The sequence below is a fragment of the Ctenopharyngodon idella genome, chromosome 17, assembly GCF_019924925.1.
Source record: "Ctenopharyngodon idella isolate HZGC_01 chromosome 17, HZGC01, whole genome shotgun sequence".
In the NCBI taxonomy this organism is placed as follows: Eukaryota; Metazoa; Chordata; class Actinopteri; order Cypriniformes; family Xenocyprididae; genus Ctenopharyngodon; species Ctenopharyngodon idella.
The window spans coordinates 15,617,129-15,637,760 of record NC_067236.1 but is presented as its reverse complement, the minus strand read 5'-3'; the positions used below and the strand labels follow the sequence as shown (position 1 = coordinate 15,637,760).

General features: G+C 37.7%; 1 protein-coding gene across 2 annotated transcripts in view; it reads right to left on the bottom strand.

The window, feature by feature from the left end:
- The window catches only part of kif26ab (kinesin family member 26Ab), a 99,215-nt gene that overhangs the window by 41,350 nt on the left and 37,233 nt on the right, over nucleotides 1-20,632 (bottom strand). For both annotated transcript variants that reach the window (XM_051867672.1, XM_051867673.1), the window contains exons 3-4: nucleotides 16,875-17,363; nucleotides 8,039-8,205 (exon numbers count right to left, since the gene is read on the bottom strand). In XM_051867672.1, the coding sequence (XP_051723632.1) occupies nucleotides 8,039-8,205; nucleotides 16,875-17,363 (656 nt within the window). The remainder of the gene's footprint in view (nucleotides 1-8,038; nucleotides 8,206-16,874; nucleotides 17,364-20,632) is intronic.

Here is a 20,632-nt window from a genome sequence, read left to right as displayed (position 1 = left end):
AAAAATGTATACACTAAAAATGTGGGATGATGGCATTAAAGAGCTGTATACAGAAAACCTTGGGGTGTTTGTGGATCAGTCCATTTGAACACATCAATACTTCAGTCCAAAGCCCCTGAGGACAGGAAGTGGGCTTGGCTTGAGCAGATCCCTGGGGCTGCTGGCCTAGAGTGATAGATCCATCAACACCTCCATCATCCACGCTCACCACCCAAAACCACACACCAGAACATCTCACGGCCCACCGCAGGCTCTTCACACCTGGACATTCTGCCCAGAGTACCCCCCTCCTTCCCAGCCTCAGCTCCATGACCATCACACACACACACACACACTTACAGACAAACTCAAGCTTGACCGCATGATTAGGAGTGGAGACCAGCAGCTGGAGGTTCAGCCAGAGTAAATACACGCCACGGTAAAACAACAAGGCACACAGCACTGTCAACAAAACAGATCCTACTACAGCTAAAGTCAACAATAAAGGAAAATACACTACTTCTTAAAAAAAAAAAAAAAAAACTCATGGAGAAGCATTTGCTAAATCTGATTCGTTTGAGAAATATTGAAATAATTGATTCTTTCAGACTGTACCAGTTTAAATACAATTATTTGATTCATCGCTAAAAATAAAGTCATGTAGGAGTATTAGCACAGCCCAGATCAATTGAGAAACAGTGAATTCACTCAACCAGTTGAAAAACAATTCACTAATTCATTTAATTAATCACTCAAAGGTTTTGACAGAAGTTTTGTAGTAAATTAGTCATGCTTTGCAAACTGGTTCAAGTGAATCAGCAATTTTGACCTAAGTCAGAAAATAATGTGAAGTCGAAAACTTTTTCTTATATGGTGACTTACTTCAGTTTCATGGTGCCGCTCCAGTTACTTTCCTCCACAGTCCATGGTTTTCTCTCCCTCCAGCTGGGAGTGTTGGTGTGGGGCATTAGTCCGAGTCTGCCCACCATGAGTAGATATGTGTTTGGCTACACTTCACTGCCTACCAGCTCACTGCATCAGTGTTTTCCAAGTAACTTCACATTGGTGTGTTCACCACTATCAGCCTTGACTGAAGTGCTCCTGTTTCCCGGCTCCCGTCACTCAGCTGCGCAGCAGGGCCCGGCTCCGCTCCAGGGCCCCGACCACTCAGCATTAATCTGTTTTCCCAATTTGTCCCTGTCAGGGATTAGTGCTGTCACTCAAAAACAGCCATCCACATGGATCATTTTCACCAGTTTCTTTCTCCTCTGCTGTTTTCCTCTGTGTACTTTCTCTATCTCCCCATCTCTCTGCCCCTCCTGGATCTCTTTCTCGCTGTAATCCTCCGCTGTGATGGGTGGCCTACGGAGCCGACGTTATCAGCTTTAGCCGAGAGCTGTTGTGACTGTGTGTAAGAACTCTGAACAACCCCTCTCTTCTCTTTCACTCACCTCTCTGCTCCAGTCAACCATCCCCCATGTCACCATCCCATCGCCTCCATTAGAGCCCCGCCCCCTTGTCCCACCCATCAGAAGACCACTGTCCACATTAGCATTGACACAGCATGTGGGTGGAAAGGTGAATGGCATCCCCCTGTTTACAACTCTTGGGATGCTTTATCATTATTGCCCCACTACAGCAGGAGAAGGAAGCAAATCTTCTGAACAATGACATTAAACTGATGCATTTATGTACCTAATTGACTTTAAATTGGAGCACACAGTGAGAACTCAAGAATTAGGCGCAATGCTAGTCATAAAGGGTTACCCAAAGGGGTACCAAAATGCATCAACTGACCTTTCATTACAAGAGGAATAATTGTTAAATGTCTACTAACTTATGCGCAGTTAGCCACTCATGAAAGGTTACTTTAAAGCTTTGTAGTCTATACACATGCAAAACAAATCAAAACACAGGCCAAATGGAAGATATTTAAAAGCATGTTCAGTAGTTTGGTGCTAAAAGCTTTACAAGAAGATTCATCTGAATGGTGTACACTCACAAGAGATGAAGACTGAACTCATAACAGTTTTCTACAAAAAGTGTTTTAAAGGATTATTTCACTTCAGAATTAAAATTTCCTGCTAATTTACTTGCCCCCATGTCTCCAAGATGTTTATGTCTTTCTTTCTCCAGTCAAAACGTAATTTAGATTAAAAAATTAAACATAGTATTTATAGTATAATACTCTCGCTCATTGGCTTTGTACTGTAGATACTCTTGTGGTGTAGTGTTGGTGATGCAAAGAGCGAAAATTAGACAATTTAACACACTTACTATTACACTTTCTCAACGGAGACAATGGTAGACTCAGTATCCATCATCAAATCTAGGTGTAATTAACATAAAACTTAGAGACGATCATGCTTGAACCATGTTGATAGATATATATTATCATTTATTCATTTATCAGATGCTTTTATCCAAAGTGATAGATGGCAGTGCCGCATCTAATACATGTGTGGTATCGGAACTTAAAGTACATGAAGAGCAGTGATGCTAATGCTAACTAAAGAATGGCACTTTAACAGAAAGTATTAGTAGATTATAAGAACATAAACCTATTTCGGACTTGTGTATTTGGTAACAAATACATAAAGGATCTGATGTTATACTTCAGACATTCTGTGACTAAATAATAACGTAATAATGTTAAAATAATAAAATGTACTATCAATTCTAGTTTGAACAACTGTGAACTAGTGCCTAGGAAAGCAATTCAGATGTGGCACAAGAATAAATGTCATTTCGTAGTTTATGCCTCCCTTTTATCCTCAACTGGCAATGATGTTTATTCAAGGCACAGCATAAACATCCCATGAATTAACTTCCCTTTGTTTCTATGGTTACTCCCTAAGACCAGCGCAACAAAGCACTTCGGCTACTCAACTCGTCTGGAGAAAGTCTGGATTGCTGTACATGTAATTACGGTGGAATGTTTACTTCAATCATAGTCATTACTGTTCAAGCTCACCTGGACAGGCAACTGAAAATGAGTGCTAGGCCATAAAAAATGTTTAACTGTGTGTTGTTCTCAATGCCACTGCAAGTCCACATACCGCTAAACAGCTGTGCCTCTCACATGCTGACCTGCATGTACAAGCATATACCCTCCATTTACACACCTTGAAAATGCAATCCTAAACTTGGACTGGGTGGTCAGCTAATGAGTTAAGGGCAGCACTTTAAAAGGAATTAATTTTAGCACGACTTCAGCATCACACAATGTTTATATCGCATGTGAATAAGCATCACATATAGACAGTGAAAGCAGCAGGAACAGTCTTGTCACGTCACAATGCACCACTCACTTCCAGTGTAGACACAGTGTAACAGCTACTGTTAGGCTATTAGCATGCTAAAGCACAGCATGCTATCAGCATGCTACAAACCTCTTCGAGGAGTGTTTTTGACACAAATTTGCAACCTTGAACAATACGTTTCTTACAGTAAAAGGCATTTTACACGGTCATCCATACACATGGATAGCAACATGCTAACACAGGCTCAATGACTGCATCTGTGAGATTATTGTACATATTCTGTTCCATGCTATACGTAAGTGATAGCTATTAAAGCTAACTAAATTTATAAAATAAAAAGATTTTTTTTGTCTCTATACCCGGTGTTATTTCTTACATTCCAGAAGGAACAAATTACTTCAGTGCTAAAAGTAGCAGCTAAAGGTTTAGCTTATTTTACCATGTGAAAGGAAAATCCTGTGTGACTGGTTGTGAAGAAAATCACTTCTGATTAGCCAACAACATGATTTTTTATATTCCCCGAGTGTATGTTGCTAGCAGCCATCCTCAATTCAGTGACTAATGATTCAAGGCTTCTGTAACTCAGGTAGACCACTAACCTAAACCTTCAGCGGAAGTCTTGTATTTGGCACTTTCCCATTTAAAACCCATGACGCACACGCATATACACACACCAACTCTTTTAGCATTCATTGCACATTTTATACCCACATGGACAGTCACTCTGATCTCTAGACAGACAAATCTCTCAACCTCATTTTCTTTCCCTTTGTCTCATCCCCTTTGGAGTCAATAGAGCATGTGGCCGTCTAAAACAGTCATATCCTTTTAATCAGTTCTACCCCAACTCCCGTCTAGCAAAAGCTCAGATGATTCACTCACATGACCCTGCACACGATGCTCAGTACCATTTCATCTCACGGAGCACTGAGTTGAAATAGCCAAGCACACCAGGCTGTTGAGTGTGACAGGGCATCCTAAAGCTCTGGGAAGCTCTTTGGGCCCTGTGTCTGTATTCATTACAGGAGCCAGCTAGTATGTCAATACACTAATCATATGCTCCGCCACTCTGGAGCATATGCCGAGAATGGGGGTTAGGGAAAAGTCAACTCCTCAGTCATGCATCTGATCTACCCGTCGTCCGCTTCTATTTTCTCGATAGATACTCACTAATATTTACACAGTACCATCTGAATAAAAGAAAGTTAAATCACCTTACTACAGCCAAAGATGCCTTACAAAAGGACTGTGGCAGTAGCATGGCTTAGCAATGGTACCATAACTAATATCACGGTACTTACTGATTGCCTTATTCATAGATCAATGTATTTAAATTTTACTTTAAAAGTACTATGGGACCATTACGGTAGTGTCCGTTTCCATAATAGATTTAACGTAATACCATAATAGATTTTTTGGGGATGAAAGGTGAGATGCTGATATCGTAAGGCAATTGTAATGCACTAAGGAACTAAGATAACACACAGATTAGCATTAAAAGCCAGGTGTACACAAACTGTACCCAAGAAACATTGGGATTGGATCACTACCATATTCAGAGGAGGTCCAAGATGGGTTCTGACCACTGCTATTCTGAAAAATTACATTTGGAATCAAATGGATAAGATCATAACACTGAATGGATGACTGGAAACAGATTTACTTTGTCCCCTGTCGCTCTCCTTTCTGCTGTGCAACTCTAATTGCACTCTAATTAACATTTCACCTACAAGAGGATCCAGCCTCCTGCTTGTTGTACAAGCAGTATAAAGGCCCAGTGCACACTAGAGGAATAGATGCAGCTCTGGATGTTCACTACTAGCTCTTAATTTCAAAGGTAGAAGTTTGATAATGACTCCTTTAGAGGATACCCCTCATTAATTTTTTTGGCAGGCCTGAAAGCAAGGTGTTGCACTGGCATTTCTAATTCTGCATACTCTGATTAGGTCAAACGTCTTTGAAGGGAAAGGTGTCTGAAAGTCTTAGTAAATTTCTAAGATGTTATTAAAATTGTATGGTCTTGTTTTAAAATAAATAGCAATAAATCTTTTGCACTTGTTTGACTTAATAAACCATGCAGTTAAATCAACTACATTTATTACTTCTTATAGAAAACTAAAAATGATGCAAACTTATGTCAGACTGCATCTAGTCAAAGTCTCTAAGGCAAATCATGCTACAGAATAAGAACTGCGATTTCTACGACTCATACATGTATAAGTGGATTGCCTATGCCTTATAAAGTCCCTGATCTAGTGCAGTTATCCAGTTTCTCTGTCCTTGGTTATTAATTTAATGACGGTTAGAAAATTAGTGGCTGTTATTAAAGGGATAGTTCACCCAAAAATGAAAATTCTGTCCTCATTTACTCACCCTCAAGTAGTTCCAAACCTGTATGAATGTCTTTGTTCTGCTGAACACAAAGGATGATATTTGGAAGAATGTCAGTAACCAAACAGATCTCACCGTCCCATTGACTACCATAGTATTTATTTTTCCCACTATGGTAGTAAATGTGGGGCGAGATTTGTTCGGTTACTGACATTCTTCCAAATATCTTCCTTTGTGTTCAGCAGAACAAAGATATTCATACAGGTTTGGAGCTATTTGAGGGTGAGTAAATGAGGACAGAATTTTCATTTTTGGGTGAACTATCCCTTTAACAAAGTTATGTACAGTATGTCCTAGTCTTGGGACCAGTGAGGAATCAAAGGTGTCCAAAATGATAACTGACCTCATTCCAGACCATAACAATAAAATTATTGGCAGGCACTGCTATTTGCGATGAAACAAGAGGTGGTACCTAACATAATTTCCTACCACTTCTGTTCATCCACCCAGGAGTTTAAATTAAGAGGCCAAAACAAATCTATTTTCTCACTCTCTTCCTCTACTTTCTCTTTCTGTGACACAACAGCCTCCCTGCTTATCCGCTTCTTTTGAGATCAACTCCAAAGAAAACAGACAAGCAATTATTAATCAGACCGCAAAAATTAACCTTGTCCTACATGGGGTCACATCTGTCTGTTGTCTCAGAATGACCTGGAAGTGCTCGGGCAGGTGGCAGCATCCCAAGCGGATCTAAAAACTCGGCAGCCGTCATTCTCCACAAAGGGAGAGGCCCCTGATCACTCTTTAATGTCCCATGCTGTCACTTGGCTTGAGAAATATGTCAAATGTGTTTTCCAGGAAGCATTCCAGAAACATTCCTGTCACCACTCCTTTCCACGTACCAGTGGAATTGAAAAACTAATACACTGACTAATAAAAGACTAGAATGCATGTTCCTAAAATCATGCAATCAGTGCTCTAGTAGACACTTCAATCCAAAGCAACTTTAAGTACACTTACTACAGAGACAATCCTCCTGGAGCAACCTAAGTTTAGGTGCCTTTCTCAAGAAAGCAGCCTCCCTGGTTGCCTATAGCTACTATGCCATATTATACTATACCACATTATATTAAGTCCAAAATCTATAACCGTGACATTCAATTCTGAAGTCAAATATCCAGAAGTAGTTAAAGGTACACTATGTAACTTTTGGCCCTCTAGTGGTTAAAAAAAAAAACTAAACTACATGCATTTTGCGAAAGAACATTGTTTTGCTTCGGCTCTGCGTGACTGTGTGAATGAATATGACCAAAGGCTATAGATATAGAAAGACGGTTCACTCCTATTAGGTATGAATGGGAGAAACTGCAATGTGCAATATGGCGGAATACGTCCCGCCTTCTAAGTAAAAGAGCCAATCACTAATTGATAAAGTCATTGCGTCACTGCAGCTGCTGTTAGAAGCTCCGGTTCCCACAGAAACATGAGACTCGCGCTTAGGACTGCACATGCGCACTGGCTCGTCTAGCCTGAAAAAGAAGCTTTTTTAACTTGCTCACCTGTTGAGTAATAAAAACGCTCCACGTTGCTTTTAGAACATTTCAAATCCTCAGTTCTCGTCATCTGTTGATTCTTGTTTTATTATGAGCTCTGTCACATTCTCTTTTTGCCAGTAGACTCTCCTCTGTTTGGGCGTTTTTTTTTAAACGGGTGATTTCCCAAAGGCTCAAGATTTACGCCGTGTCCTAACCAGACATGAACACGCCGTGACATGCGATAAAAGGTATCTTTTCCATGTTTTGTCCAAACCAGCCGCGACGGCGACACGCGGCAATTCTATTTTAGAAACGATTTCTATTTTTCTTCGACGTCGCCGACTGGAACAACAACACAAAGTATGGCAATGATAATCTCAAGTAATGTTTACATGCTTTATTTAATGTTAAAAACATGTAATATGACCGGCCATGTGCTCTTCTTATTGGTTGTGATATTTTGATTGACTTCATCAAGTTTCATAATTGTGTCGCATCTGGTGTGGACAGGCAAATTGTTTGTCGCTGGAATCTTTTCACATCGCGTCTGGTTAGGGCACGGTGTTAACGTGTTCCATGTCAGCCTTTCTCGCTCATTGTGACAACTAACCTATGCACCTCCCGCACTAGACACGTCAAAGTAGCCGAAGCAACTTTTCGAGATGGATATGATGAGACACGCACGGGCGAGTGACACATGTACGCAATTTTCCATGAAAACCATCCTGCTAGGTCTAAAATATAAACACTTATAATAGGCTTGCCATAGTGAAACAGTGTAAGTTTTGGTAGAAGAATCGACTCTTTATTTAAATTTTGTTCATTTTGAACAAAAAAAAAGTTACATAGTGTACCTTTAATAACAATGCATTGCTATATATGGATATTTGAGGGCCCATTAAGTGATTTATGGTAAATGTGTTTTCTTACCTGATGAAGAAGGATGCCGCAGCTGAAGTGGGATGGTCGGAGCAAGGGGGCACAGCCTGGCCAACCTGAACCTGACTTCTCTGTCTGGAGGGAGTTAAGGACACTCTGGAGATGGTGGTGTCTGAAGGCCAATCGCTCTGCTCTGCTTGACCCACGAGGCCTTGTGTCTGGGGTGGGAAAAAGCAGGATATAAGACAATTAAAACATTGAAACTCAAAAATAAGACACTAAATTACCCTCTTACACAGTTCCAAGTATGCTACGCCTAGGCTACGGAGGATCACACCTTCTAGAAGAAACAGACAGCAAGTCCTTACAAGGAGCAAGAGGCAGTTCCCTTTCAAATTATGTTTCAAAGGTCACATATAAAAAGAAGGTGGTAACGATTACTCGCATGCATTTATCATAAAGTACATAATTAGCCACCAGGGAGGAACATTCATCCCTTTACTGAAGGTATAAATAGGGTTTCAATGGGTAGAGATTAGACAGGCTCACAAGAAATGTGAAATCCTTAGCAAGAACCATCTGGAGTTTGTCAATCCTGACGTGGGTCCGACAGGTCTCTCATGACCCGAGGCAATATAGGCACATCTTCCTCTGCCTTTGAGAAAGAGGCCAGGTCAAAAAACTAATTTTCTGTCGGTGTCCACACAAAAGCTCAGTGAAGCGATAGCAAGTGGGTGACTTAAAGTGAACAGAGCAAATTCTAGGAATCAGCTATACATTCTGACATTTAAAATGCTGTTACTTAATTCTTGCATGGAGTCTGTGAGGAATTGCTTTTTCGCAGATAAGGAACAGAGTTTCCCAGAGCTCTTTTGCAGCTTGTTAAATATGCCTGCACTGGAACCCATTCACTCAGGGATGTTTTCATTATTTTACCCAAGTCACTCTTTGTCTCCGAGGCCTGTGAGTAACTAAGTAGCTTAAACCCACAATCAATATGATCTGTCAAGTGCTTGTTTTGAAAGCAGGCAGTGTGCTAAAAGGCTTCAGGTAAGGTTGGGCCATTTCCCAGAGACTACCATGAGTTAAACATATTGAGCAATACACAACTATGGCTTTAGCATGGCATGTCGTCTACGTTTTGGTGGTTGTGCATAATGGCTGGATTCATGTTTGCTCTGGATTCATGTCTGGCAACTAAAATAACATCATTAACAATCTTTTCATGAAGCATATACCATCCAGTGCGTGATGTGTCAACAGAACTCTGACAGGAGAACTATTTATATACCTAGGATGACTTATAAGCTCCATACATCACAAACCCTTCAGACATATGGAAGGATTACTCACATGAGACGGAGTACAACAAGCAGCATCCATTTTGAGATGTTTCTAGTCTGCACTTTGTTGACATTTGGTTGAATAATTACTATTACATAAGCTTCAACTTATTTGAGGGTTGGGGGATTCTAAACAAAGCACAGAAATATAGATTTGTTTTATTTGAGTTGTTTATGTCTGTTTATTCAGATGCTTCAGTTTTGTGTTTATGTCTATAATTGCTTTCTGTTTATGGTTGAATAATTGTTATGTCTGTCAGTTCTGTTGTAGAACTGGCAAATGTGTTGTTTAAAATGACAAATTCACGCGGACATGACTTAAAGTCACATTGAACAGGAAGTTGCTATCGACTTTATTTCAGTATTGTGAGGTATTTTCTGAGTAAAACAGAATATTGAATGATAAAAATAGAGGGCGTGGCTTGTCTTTTCATGTTGGGAATTCATTGGATCTAGAAAAGTGGGCATTCCATTCATCTGTTGGAGGGAATGTTCTACCCAAATTGTCAAATTGATGTCATTAGAGAAGAAAGGCCATTCTAGAGAAGTACATTTTCAGATTTTGATCAAATATTACAAAGACAAAAAAATTGGGTCCCACTTTATATTAGGTGGCTTTAACTACTATGTACTTCCATTTAAATTAATCATTTGATACAATGAACTTATTGTGTACATACATGTTTTTACATTTTACTTATATTTTAAAAATACCTGCATGTAATTACATCTGTAATTAATTTCTGTGATTACATTTATAATTACACTGTTGACCCATCCCTAACCGTCCCTAACCTTACCTTTATCCACCCCAATAGCAGCAAAAGTGTTTTGCAATACGATATGAACACAATAAGTACATAGTAGCGGGACCAAAAATTGTGAATCAACTTGAATTGGATGAATTGTTCACTGCAAGACTAGTAATGTGCACTAACAAAGTAAACAGGGGCAATGTGGATTTCGTGCCGACTTCAAATTTGTTTTCTGTGAATGTTCTGTTGAGCTGTTCCTGCAGCTTTTTATGTGAGCTGTTTTACAGTATCCAGGTTTTTATGTCTGTAAGAAGTCAGAACAGGCTTAGAAGAATTTAGCACTCATGCATTCATCAACACAAAATCCATCATGCTGGATCTGTGACATGACAAAGTCATATCACAACGCATGGCATTCCGATTTCAGATGAGCCGTGATAAATCAAAGCAACGTCACACTGACAGCGAATGGTGCCTATCTGGACAGGACGGTAATCCCCCACATACAGATAAAGAAGAAACGAGTGTCAGGTTTCACATCAACAGGATGTTTAAGGGGCTACGCAGTCGGAGCGAGACCGAATTGGGACACACAAACACAGACATTAGACACACATTCACAAACACACACACTGAAGCAGCTGTCAAAAAACCCACTATGGGTTTTTGAGGACTTAAGCCCTCCAGTCAAGCTGTTTTCATGAGTGTCAGACACAGAGCACGAGGTGCGCATGCTGTATCCCCAGGTCGGGTCATTAAAGTACAGCTGCAGAGAGCTCTCAGCACTCGGTAAAATCAGGTATTCTCTTTATGCTACACCCTACACCCTGTCTACACCCAACCAGAGTCCAGAAAATCCAACTATTCACATCTCCTTCCGAATGTCTGTCTTTTCCTTTCCTTTCTGAAGAGGAGTAGCATAATTTCTCTCTCTCTCTCTCTATCCCCTTCTTTCTACGGCTCAGAGGGAGGTAGATCACAGTCTGTTCACGCTGCTTAAGGATTCCTGGTTTTGGGCTCCCAGTAGGCCAGTAGGTCATTCCAGCTTTTTAGAAGCCCACGTTAAAAATCCCACCTCGATATGCTCTAATAATTTTATCTGCCAGCTCGAGTAAAGAGCAATAAAGCTGACAGTAACATGCTCTCAAGGCAGTTTTTCTTTCTCTTTTTAAATATGCTACTTATCAAGATTATATATTTTTTCTCACAGAATGCTCTAAGAAGCATAAAAATACATAAAAACACTGTGCTCATTGCAATAAATTCTGGAACTGTCTTCATTTAAAACGATAAATGCGATACTGTCTTAGAATTTGGCCAAATCAACATTAAGCTGTCGTTTTGGTGCACCCTACATGTCGGAAGTGCCGCTATGATGTGTAAAAACATGAAAATTATATACACTTTCTTAAGTGTGTGTCTGAATGTGTTTTTATACCTCTATATAAACAAATATTATGATGGTAGCACATTGGTATTATCAGGTAATACCATGGTACTTGAATATTGTAATCACTTGTTACCATGTATCATGATATTTATGTAGGTAATCCAAAGGAATGCAATGATATTAACATAGTATGTGTTATTAACATACATTCAGAAAAATGATTTTACGATACTGTTCAGTTTATTTAAAAAAATCATTTTTATTTAACACCATTGTATTAGGTTTCTCATTCAAACACAATTGCATTGTGTTAAACTGACTTGAAACAGTTGCGTTTTGGCTCAACTCAATATTTTCATTTTGAAAGAACATGTTTCAATTGAAGTCCCCCTGTGGTGAAAATCAAGTTTTTAATGTTGTTTATATGTCTATCTGGTGTTTTTAAGACAAACCATGTGCAAATTCATAAGTTAACACCATTGCTGAGTATTTTCTCTTTAAAACTGCAGTAAACCAAAGACAGTCTCAAACCCGCGGTTTGAAATCGCTGGTGTTTCTGACGTCACAAACTACCTTGTAACCAATCACGTCAACGTGCCGGCGGGCTTTAGCATATCATTAACTGACCGCGCAACGACGTTGTAAAAAGCGATACCATTGTGCAGCATTTGCCTCAGTAAATTGACCGAGTGGATCTCGTCTGAGTTCGTGCAAGTGTGTGGAGGCGGGGCTAATTATCATATTCATAGATCCGTGTATATTAAATGAGGCAAGGGTGTAGAGTTACATTCAAGCTATATTAAGGTATTAAGAATTTTTTTCACAGAAAAAAAGTTTAAATATGTAATTTTGGTGATCAAAGATTTTTTTTTAAATGATAAAATGATTGACTACAGGGGTACTTTACGTAGGCCAAAAATAACATTTGATGCTTGTTCAATTTACTTGAGTAAATTAAGTTAATCAAACACAATTCTTTTCAACCACTTTATCCATTTGAGTTGAGAGTACATAAATGATTTAGCTGTGTTTAGTTGTGTTAAAATAGAATTATAGAAACTAGGAACAGGATTTCCCCTTCCTATCATGCTTTGCACAGGGATGGGAGAGTAAATGTTGAAAATAAAATGTTATTTTATGCGTTTTTTTATCAAGATGAAAAAATTGGGAGACTTGTAAATGTTTAATGCTCTTTTATGTTTATATTTAAAAGAGTTTTTGGTATGTTAGTGTTTTTGGAGGTTACCATTGTGGTGAAGCGTAGAGTATGTGCTTGGGGTGAGGACCTGCTAACAACAATTAAAGTTATTTTAATAAAAAACAACTACTTCACGCATGCCATGGATATAACAAAACCATCTTCTGGCTAACGCCTAACAATAAGAGTCTTTACAGAATAAAGATTTTGTAAAAGGCTTTCTTGTTAGATAACATTTGTAAAAATGTTGTAAAAATTGTTCTTTAATGCATTCACTAAATAAACTAATCAATTAAACTGGAATACTTGTTTTAATTTTTGTTTGATATTAATTTTAGGATAATTTAAATTAATAGTTTTGGATAAAATTAAGAATGTTAACCTAATTCAACTAAATAGCACTGAATATGTAATAAACTTATGTTTATTGAAATAAACAATGTTAATTAAATGCAACATTACCCAGTTACGTGGAATCTGTTGTTAAGTTAAGTAAATCCAACGTATAATTTTTTTGAGTGTAGTATATGTAAAAAACAAAACAAAAACAAAAAAACATGTGGTCTGTCTATGTTTGAATCTAAACGTGACAGCTGTCAACTTCTTCATTTTGTGTTGATGGTGAATGCCCTGATTCTCCATCAAAGTGCTCTTTGCCATTTGATGTTTCACTTCTTGCTTTTCAGGAACTCTCACCTGCTTCATAAGTAGTGATGTATCTTTACCCACTAGCACAGGCATAAAAATACTTCACAGAACACAAGGCCCCTCCAAAGACTTCCTGTCAGACTCAGTCCATCTCAATGGCTTTGTCTCCTCCTCTTTCCTCCTGCCGCTGTCATTTCTCCCCACAGAAATCAGATGAGTTAAAGCTCTTTGCTCAAGGCTTTGCTGAAGTCCCATGCGTTATTGTCATCCCTCCAATCTAATAAAAGGAAGGAGCCTTTCCATATTATACAAGGCATATCTTTGAACTAGGGGAAAACGTAGAGCTCTTCCCGTTCATGCACAAACTACATGTGTGAGTCGTGTGTTTGGGTAAGTACCGCAAGGCAGACAGCTTCTGTTAGTTTTTCAAGACATACTGGGCCATTTTTTTTATCCAAAGCTTTTTGCTTTGTCTGTGCACAAGCACATGCTGGTTGCTAAAAGCTTTAGTGTCGGCTCACTCGCTGGAATAAAAGAACTTGTTGACATTAACGCAAAAAGGAAACGCGCAGGCGTCACTATTGTTAACCCTCCTTCGTCAATAGCGGTAACTGTTGACAGGAACAAAAAGGCTCTATCAGAGGAAACTGCAATAGATTGTAAAAGCAACATCAATACCACAAAAAGATGTGATATGTATTACAATTAGAAACCACTCTGATGCAGCAGAGACTCGGCTATGGAAGACAGACAGGAATAGTTGAGCTGGCCACCTGTGGTGGTGAGTTTTGTTTAGTTTAACACGCTGAAGCTGTACACTTATACAGCTTCAGCAGTCCACTGTGGAATGTAACAGTGCAGTAAGGCAGGCAGTCAATAAAATGCAGGAGTAATAAAATGAACTCCTCAAACTGTCAATCTGCCAAACCTGCATTCTGGTGATCGATCAATATATGGCTGAGAGCAATGTATCAGACAGATGATAATCACGTGATATTCAGCCATTATGAGATTATTGTCATCAAAATACAGTAAAAACAGTAATATTATTAACATATGATCCTTCAGAAATCATTCTAATGATTATATCAACCATCTCTGATATGGTGATCAAGTAACATTTCTTATTATCACAGTTGCAAAACGGTAGTGCGTCTTAATATTTGTGACCCGTGCTGGAAAAATGAGTCAGAATGCACACAGGCTAATTTCGAGCTACAGGCAAAACAAGTGAACAATGTCAATTTTGGTCGAAATTGAGGTTTTTACAATCATTAAGCCCTCGTCTAGCGATCCCAATGCTCCAAATAGCAATTAAACATCTAAAAGTATCTTTATTTGTACGTTTTCTGAGAGGAGTACCCTTCCTTTGACTATGAAAAATGCTGTTTTTCTCTGCTCGCTTTCTCAATGACTGGTGCTTCCCTCAGCACAAGTTTAGTATCATTTTAAAGTGCAGCATTCCAACTTTGTGAATATTCATAGCGAATTCTCGATGGCATGAGTCTGATCCAATGAAATGTTTTTTTCAAACTCATGCTGATTTAAACAAAACAATCTTACTCGAGCTGACTGACAGAACCGAAGCGCGCACAAAGACACCTCAGACAGTGCATGATCCCGATATACACATATACACAGAATTACAATTACACATATACACAGAATTCTTGGTGAATATTCACACAAACATTATCTGTAAGTGAACGTTTGGTTAACTGCTGGGGAAAAACATCTGATGTGTAACATTATATTAGATCTGTGCGGTACAGTAGTTTTCCTATAGATATGGGTTTTGACTTGGTTTGTGCCAAATTTGGTGAGTTTTTAAGGTATGTATGCTAGGTGATTTTGTTTTAGTATGCATATTACTAGAATATTGGCTATTTATTAGTACTTATTAAGCACATATTAATGCCTTATTCTGCATGACCATATTCTACATTCTTAATCCTACCCAATACCTAAACTTAACTATCTTACTAACTATTAATAAGCAGTAAATTAGGAGTTTATTGAGGGAAAAGTCATAGTTAATATGTGTTCCCTATACTAAAGTGTTACCGAAAATTCAAAAGGTCAGCATTTATTTTAAATATAATTATTTTGTATCACTGTAAAAGTCTTTGTCACTTTTGATCAATTTATTGTGTCAATGCTGGATAGAAGTATGAATTTCTTAAAAAATAAATAAATAAAATTACTGACCCCAAACTTTTGGCTAGTAGTGCATACTACCTCATTGTAAGCCTCATTGTAAAGTGTAACTGAAACAGCAATACCGATCCCTACTACATTCACTAACAACGTGATACTCATTTCCGAAACACTCACTCATAAATTAACAGGTGCACTGACAATGTGAAACTGCACTAGAGATTTACAAATCTGTTAATGAGACCGCATAATGTTAACACACAGTCTCAGTGCATTATGTTTCAAGCATGCTCTCCATGTCTAACTGAGTACATGTGATTCAATTATGCAGGTGTTTTAATCTGCAATTCATTCAGACAGCTGTAGCTCACATAATCGGATCAAACGTAATAACTGATGCCTATGTTGGGGACTTTTAAACAATCACGCATCAAAAAGTCCTTCAAAGTGAACTTTTCCATACCCCTCAACCATTATATGACAATAACAGCAGCACATTTGACTGGAAAAGATGTAAAAGTGCATCTAAATAATTTATTTTCAACCCCTACACCCTGTAAAAGCTTGTTTCCGCACTGAATAAAAAATAAAAAAGGTAATTGCGACTTTTTATCTCTCAATTCTGACTTTTTTTTCTCAGAATTGCATGATATAAACTTGTAATTTCGAGTTATAAAGTCAGAATTGTGTGATATAAAGTCGCAATTGCGTATTAAGTCATAATTGTGAGATATAAACTCACAATTCTGACTTTTTTTTCAGAATTGTGAGTTTATATCTCGCAACTGACTTTATAACATAGAATTGCGAGTTACAAAGTCAGAATTGTGAGTTATAAAGTCAAAAATGTGATATAAAAACTCAAATGCAAGTTATAGTCAGAACTGCGAGTTATGAAGTCAGAATTGCGTGATATAAAACCGCAATTGCAAGTTATAGTCAGAATTGTGAGTTTCACAATTCTAAGAAAAGACGTCAGAATTGCGATATAAACTTGCAATTGCGAGAAAAAAAGTCAGAATTGCAAGAAAAAGTCAGAATTGCGAGTTTATAACATTCTAGCAATTGTGAGTATATATCTCGCAATTCTTACATTATATTTAAAGCTCAGAATTGCAAACTGTAAATTGTCGCAATTGTGAGAAAAAAGTCAGAATTACTTTTTTTTATTTTTTATTTAGTGGCGGAAACAAGCTTCCATAAAAAGCTCCTACTGTGGATGATGAAGCCTTTGCAGGGGATAAATATGGTCACTTATAAATTGAACACATAGGAGTTTGTTTTCTGTTATAGTAGTAGATGTGATCTGATACATCAGATCAACTGATTACCAATAAATTCATTCAATGCATAAACACAAGATCTTGTGGCTGGAGAGAAATGGAAGGTTGCATACCGGGTTTGGTTGAGGCAGGAAGTTATTGACGCGCGAGATGCTCCACATGCCCTCCAAATACTGCTGGGCTTGAATGGTGACTGAGCTGATGGCCCCCGTCAGAGGTCTTCCTCCCATAGTCACCTGCACGCTGGGTTTCAGCGCACCAGCACTGGGAGACGGGCTCTGAGACCAGCCCAGCTCACGTTGCCGCTCCCCCACAGGCAGGACGCTGTGAGCTGGGTGAGGTATCCTCGATTTGGTAGGTCTGGAGGAAAGAGTGACCACGTTGTGAGTCATCAGCCTGGTGGGATGCCCAGGGAAGGTGTTGGGAGGCAGGGATGGCATGTCGGAACCAGGGTACAGTTCTTGGAGAGTCTGAAGTGCCTGCTGTTTTAGTTGCTGTGCAGGTGTGCCGCACACCTGACACCTCGTTCCTTCATGTCCTCCTTTCAGCGGCCAATCAGGCACTTGCAGCTGGTCGATGATAAAGGAAGCAAATCCAGGGTCCTACAGAGAGCAAAAGAGGAGAAAAGAGCTTTTACAGCTATAAATGATGATTGTTTTCATTATGTTTTCCAGATGAATTCTGGCTTGGTGTCTAAAGAAAAAAATAACAGTAAAGTTATAAATCTCTAAAATTTGAAAAAATAAAAATAATAATAAAATAAAATATGGTTTTAAATAATAATAATAATAATAATAATAATAATAATAATAATAATAAATGCATTATTTTTATTATTATTATTACTATTATTATTATTATTTATCATCATCATCCTCCTCAACACCAGCAGCAACAGCAATATTTTGTTTCTGTATATTAGCTAGAATTAGTTATATAATTATATATTCTATATATTAGCTATACTTATAGCTATAACCATAAATCTCTGTAATTTGAAAATGAAAAATATAAATCTCTGATTTTTTTAAAAAAACACTACAACAACAACAACAATAATAATGATAAATACATTATTATTATTATTATTATTATTATTATTATTATTATTGTTAATATAGTACCACTACTAATAATAACTACTAATACTAATAACAACTACTAATAATAATATTAGAAAAATTAGTAATATAATGACTTCTGGCTTGGTGTCTGAAGTATAAAATAACTCTCTAAAATTTGAAAAATAAAATAAAATAAGGTTTTAAATAATAATAATAATAATAATAATAATAAATGCATTATTTTATTACAGTTATTTATAATCATATATATATATATATATATATTATATATATATAATCATATATATATATATATATTATATATTAATGCTATATTAAATCTTTGACATTTAAAAAAACACAAACAATCTAATTTATAATAATAAATTAATTATAATTAGTCATTAACAGCAACAAAACCACAAACCATTTTTATAATGTTTCTGTTTTACAATGTTATGTATAAATGTTTTTATATTTTATGTTGTAAAGAATATAGAATAAAATATTAAAATAGTGACATTAATAATAAAAATATTCATTGTTTTTATAACAATAAACAGCATTTTATTAGCAGGCCATTTAAAAATTTGCAGAAAATGTACATTTGGATGTATTTTACTGATCAAAACTAGCACATCCATAGCCTGCAGACATTTAGATAAGATTTTCCTAGTTGTCCCAGAAGCCTCATCGTAATTATAATATTTCAAACTAAGCGGAGCTGAAAAGTAAGAGTTTTGTGGGTGGAAGGATTGAGCGGTGGGGTGGTGCGGGGTGGTGGGCGGCAGGGTGGAAAGAAAACAACAGCTGAGCCCGGGCATGAAGCACATTGCAGCGTGTATTTACATTTGATAAGACTCCCAGCAGGGAGAGATATGACAAGAGACCCAGCATGAAAATAATCATCTCCCATTCAATGCCAGGGGCATGACGCCAGTCTACCTGATGGACAGGGGCTTATGTCTGTGTACTCGCACTCAAACACAATGAAGTGCTTGGAGCAGGTAACTATTGCTACAGTACAAGATCACTTATCATGATAATACTACCGAACATAAAGGATTAACCAGCCGCCGTTATAAAAACACTTATACAAAAGATAAACATGAAGAATTGATAGGAAATTAATTACATGCTTGTATGGATTTTAAAGGAATTCTTCACTTAAAAGTGAAAATTCTGTTATTATATAGTCACCTTCTTTCTCTATTCATGGAGAGAGAGAAAAAAAGCTGCCTGGACGTTTTATCTTTTGTGCTCCACAGAAGAATGGAATGACATGAGTGCGAGTAAATGATGACAGAATGCTAATTTTACAGCAAACTATTCCTTCACAGCACTAATTTATAATGCTGTAATTACTCTTTCACATCCACACGCACTTCTGGTCTTTGGAGAGACAAATCTCACACTCTAGATCAGTATTAAGGAGGTTAGACCCTGACTGGAGCCCAGGGCAGCATTAATGTTCATGAAGCCTGTTTTTCTTACAGACACAGTAGTAACCTGGATAAGCGCGAGCCCAAAGGGACTACCGCTAAATTAGGATATTTACTGCAATTAAATCATAATTACTACACAAAACCCTCAAACAGACTTCAATATGCAAGCAAAAGTCATCATTAACTCCTCTGTTAAATAAAATATGGGGTCTCCTCCTACAGACGGTTGGGAATGCAGACGGATATGTTTGTGATTACGCCCTGATTTAAGCTTCTCAACTCAGGTGTGCTAGAGTACAATTACTAAATATTCTGTTTGGGACTATTCAAAAGGGCATGAATACTTAAAGATGATCATTTAGATAAATATTTGAATATTGTAGCCTGTGAACACAAAGCCAACAAAATATTCAAAGATATAGTGTTGAGAAAGAACCAGTTAGTGCTGAGGTGTGTGTGAGTGTGTGCATGTGTGTGTGTGTGTTTAGATTTTAGAATGTTTGCTCATCTGCAATTTATTTCTAAAATGTTCCATGTCAGATGGTAGAACGACATTCTATAGATGTTTTCATGACATTTATGATTTACACTGTATGTACACTCCCGTTCATAAGTTTGGTGTCAGTAAGATTTTTTTTTTTTTAAAGATTTTTCACGGTTTTCACAAAAAAAAAAATAAAAATGCTGCACAATTGACCCTTCACTGGGAGTTTGATTGACAAGCGATCTAACCAATCATAACGCCAAATCCGCCATTTTGTCCGACAAAGCAGTCAGGAGTTAGAAGATTAACCTCGGTGGACTTGAACTTGAAAAACGGTGTGTACTGATGTCTTTCCGCACTTGAAACAACATTCCTTCTCATGTTTATTCATGTTTATTTGATGCTATAAATTAACTATTAGGAAGAGATGATCGGTTCACGAGCCGCTTGAGCTGGCGCTACAGCGATCTGTCACGACACATTAAAGAGCCACAAAACGGTTTTTATTGTTCGAATTTCTTAAAATATTACAAAGCTGGGACTTTGTTTCATATCATAAGTAACCTGCTCTGTCTTGTCTGTCGACATGTTGTCAGTGTCTTCTTTGCTCCGCGGTGTATTTTTCACTCTGTGTGGCGTGACAGCGCCATGGCTTGTCGGACAAAGCAACAGTAACTAAGGGGGGCGGGTCTTTGCGAAGGGTCAATTGTTTTCAACATTGATGATAATAATAATAATAAGAAAAAATGTGTCTAAAGCACAAAATCAGCATATTAGAATGATTTCTGAAGGATCATGTGACACTGAAGACTGTGTAATGATGCTGAAAATTCAGCTTTGCCATCACAGGAATAAATTACATTTTAAAATAGAAATTA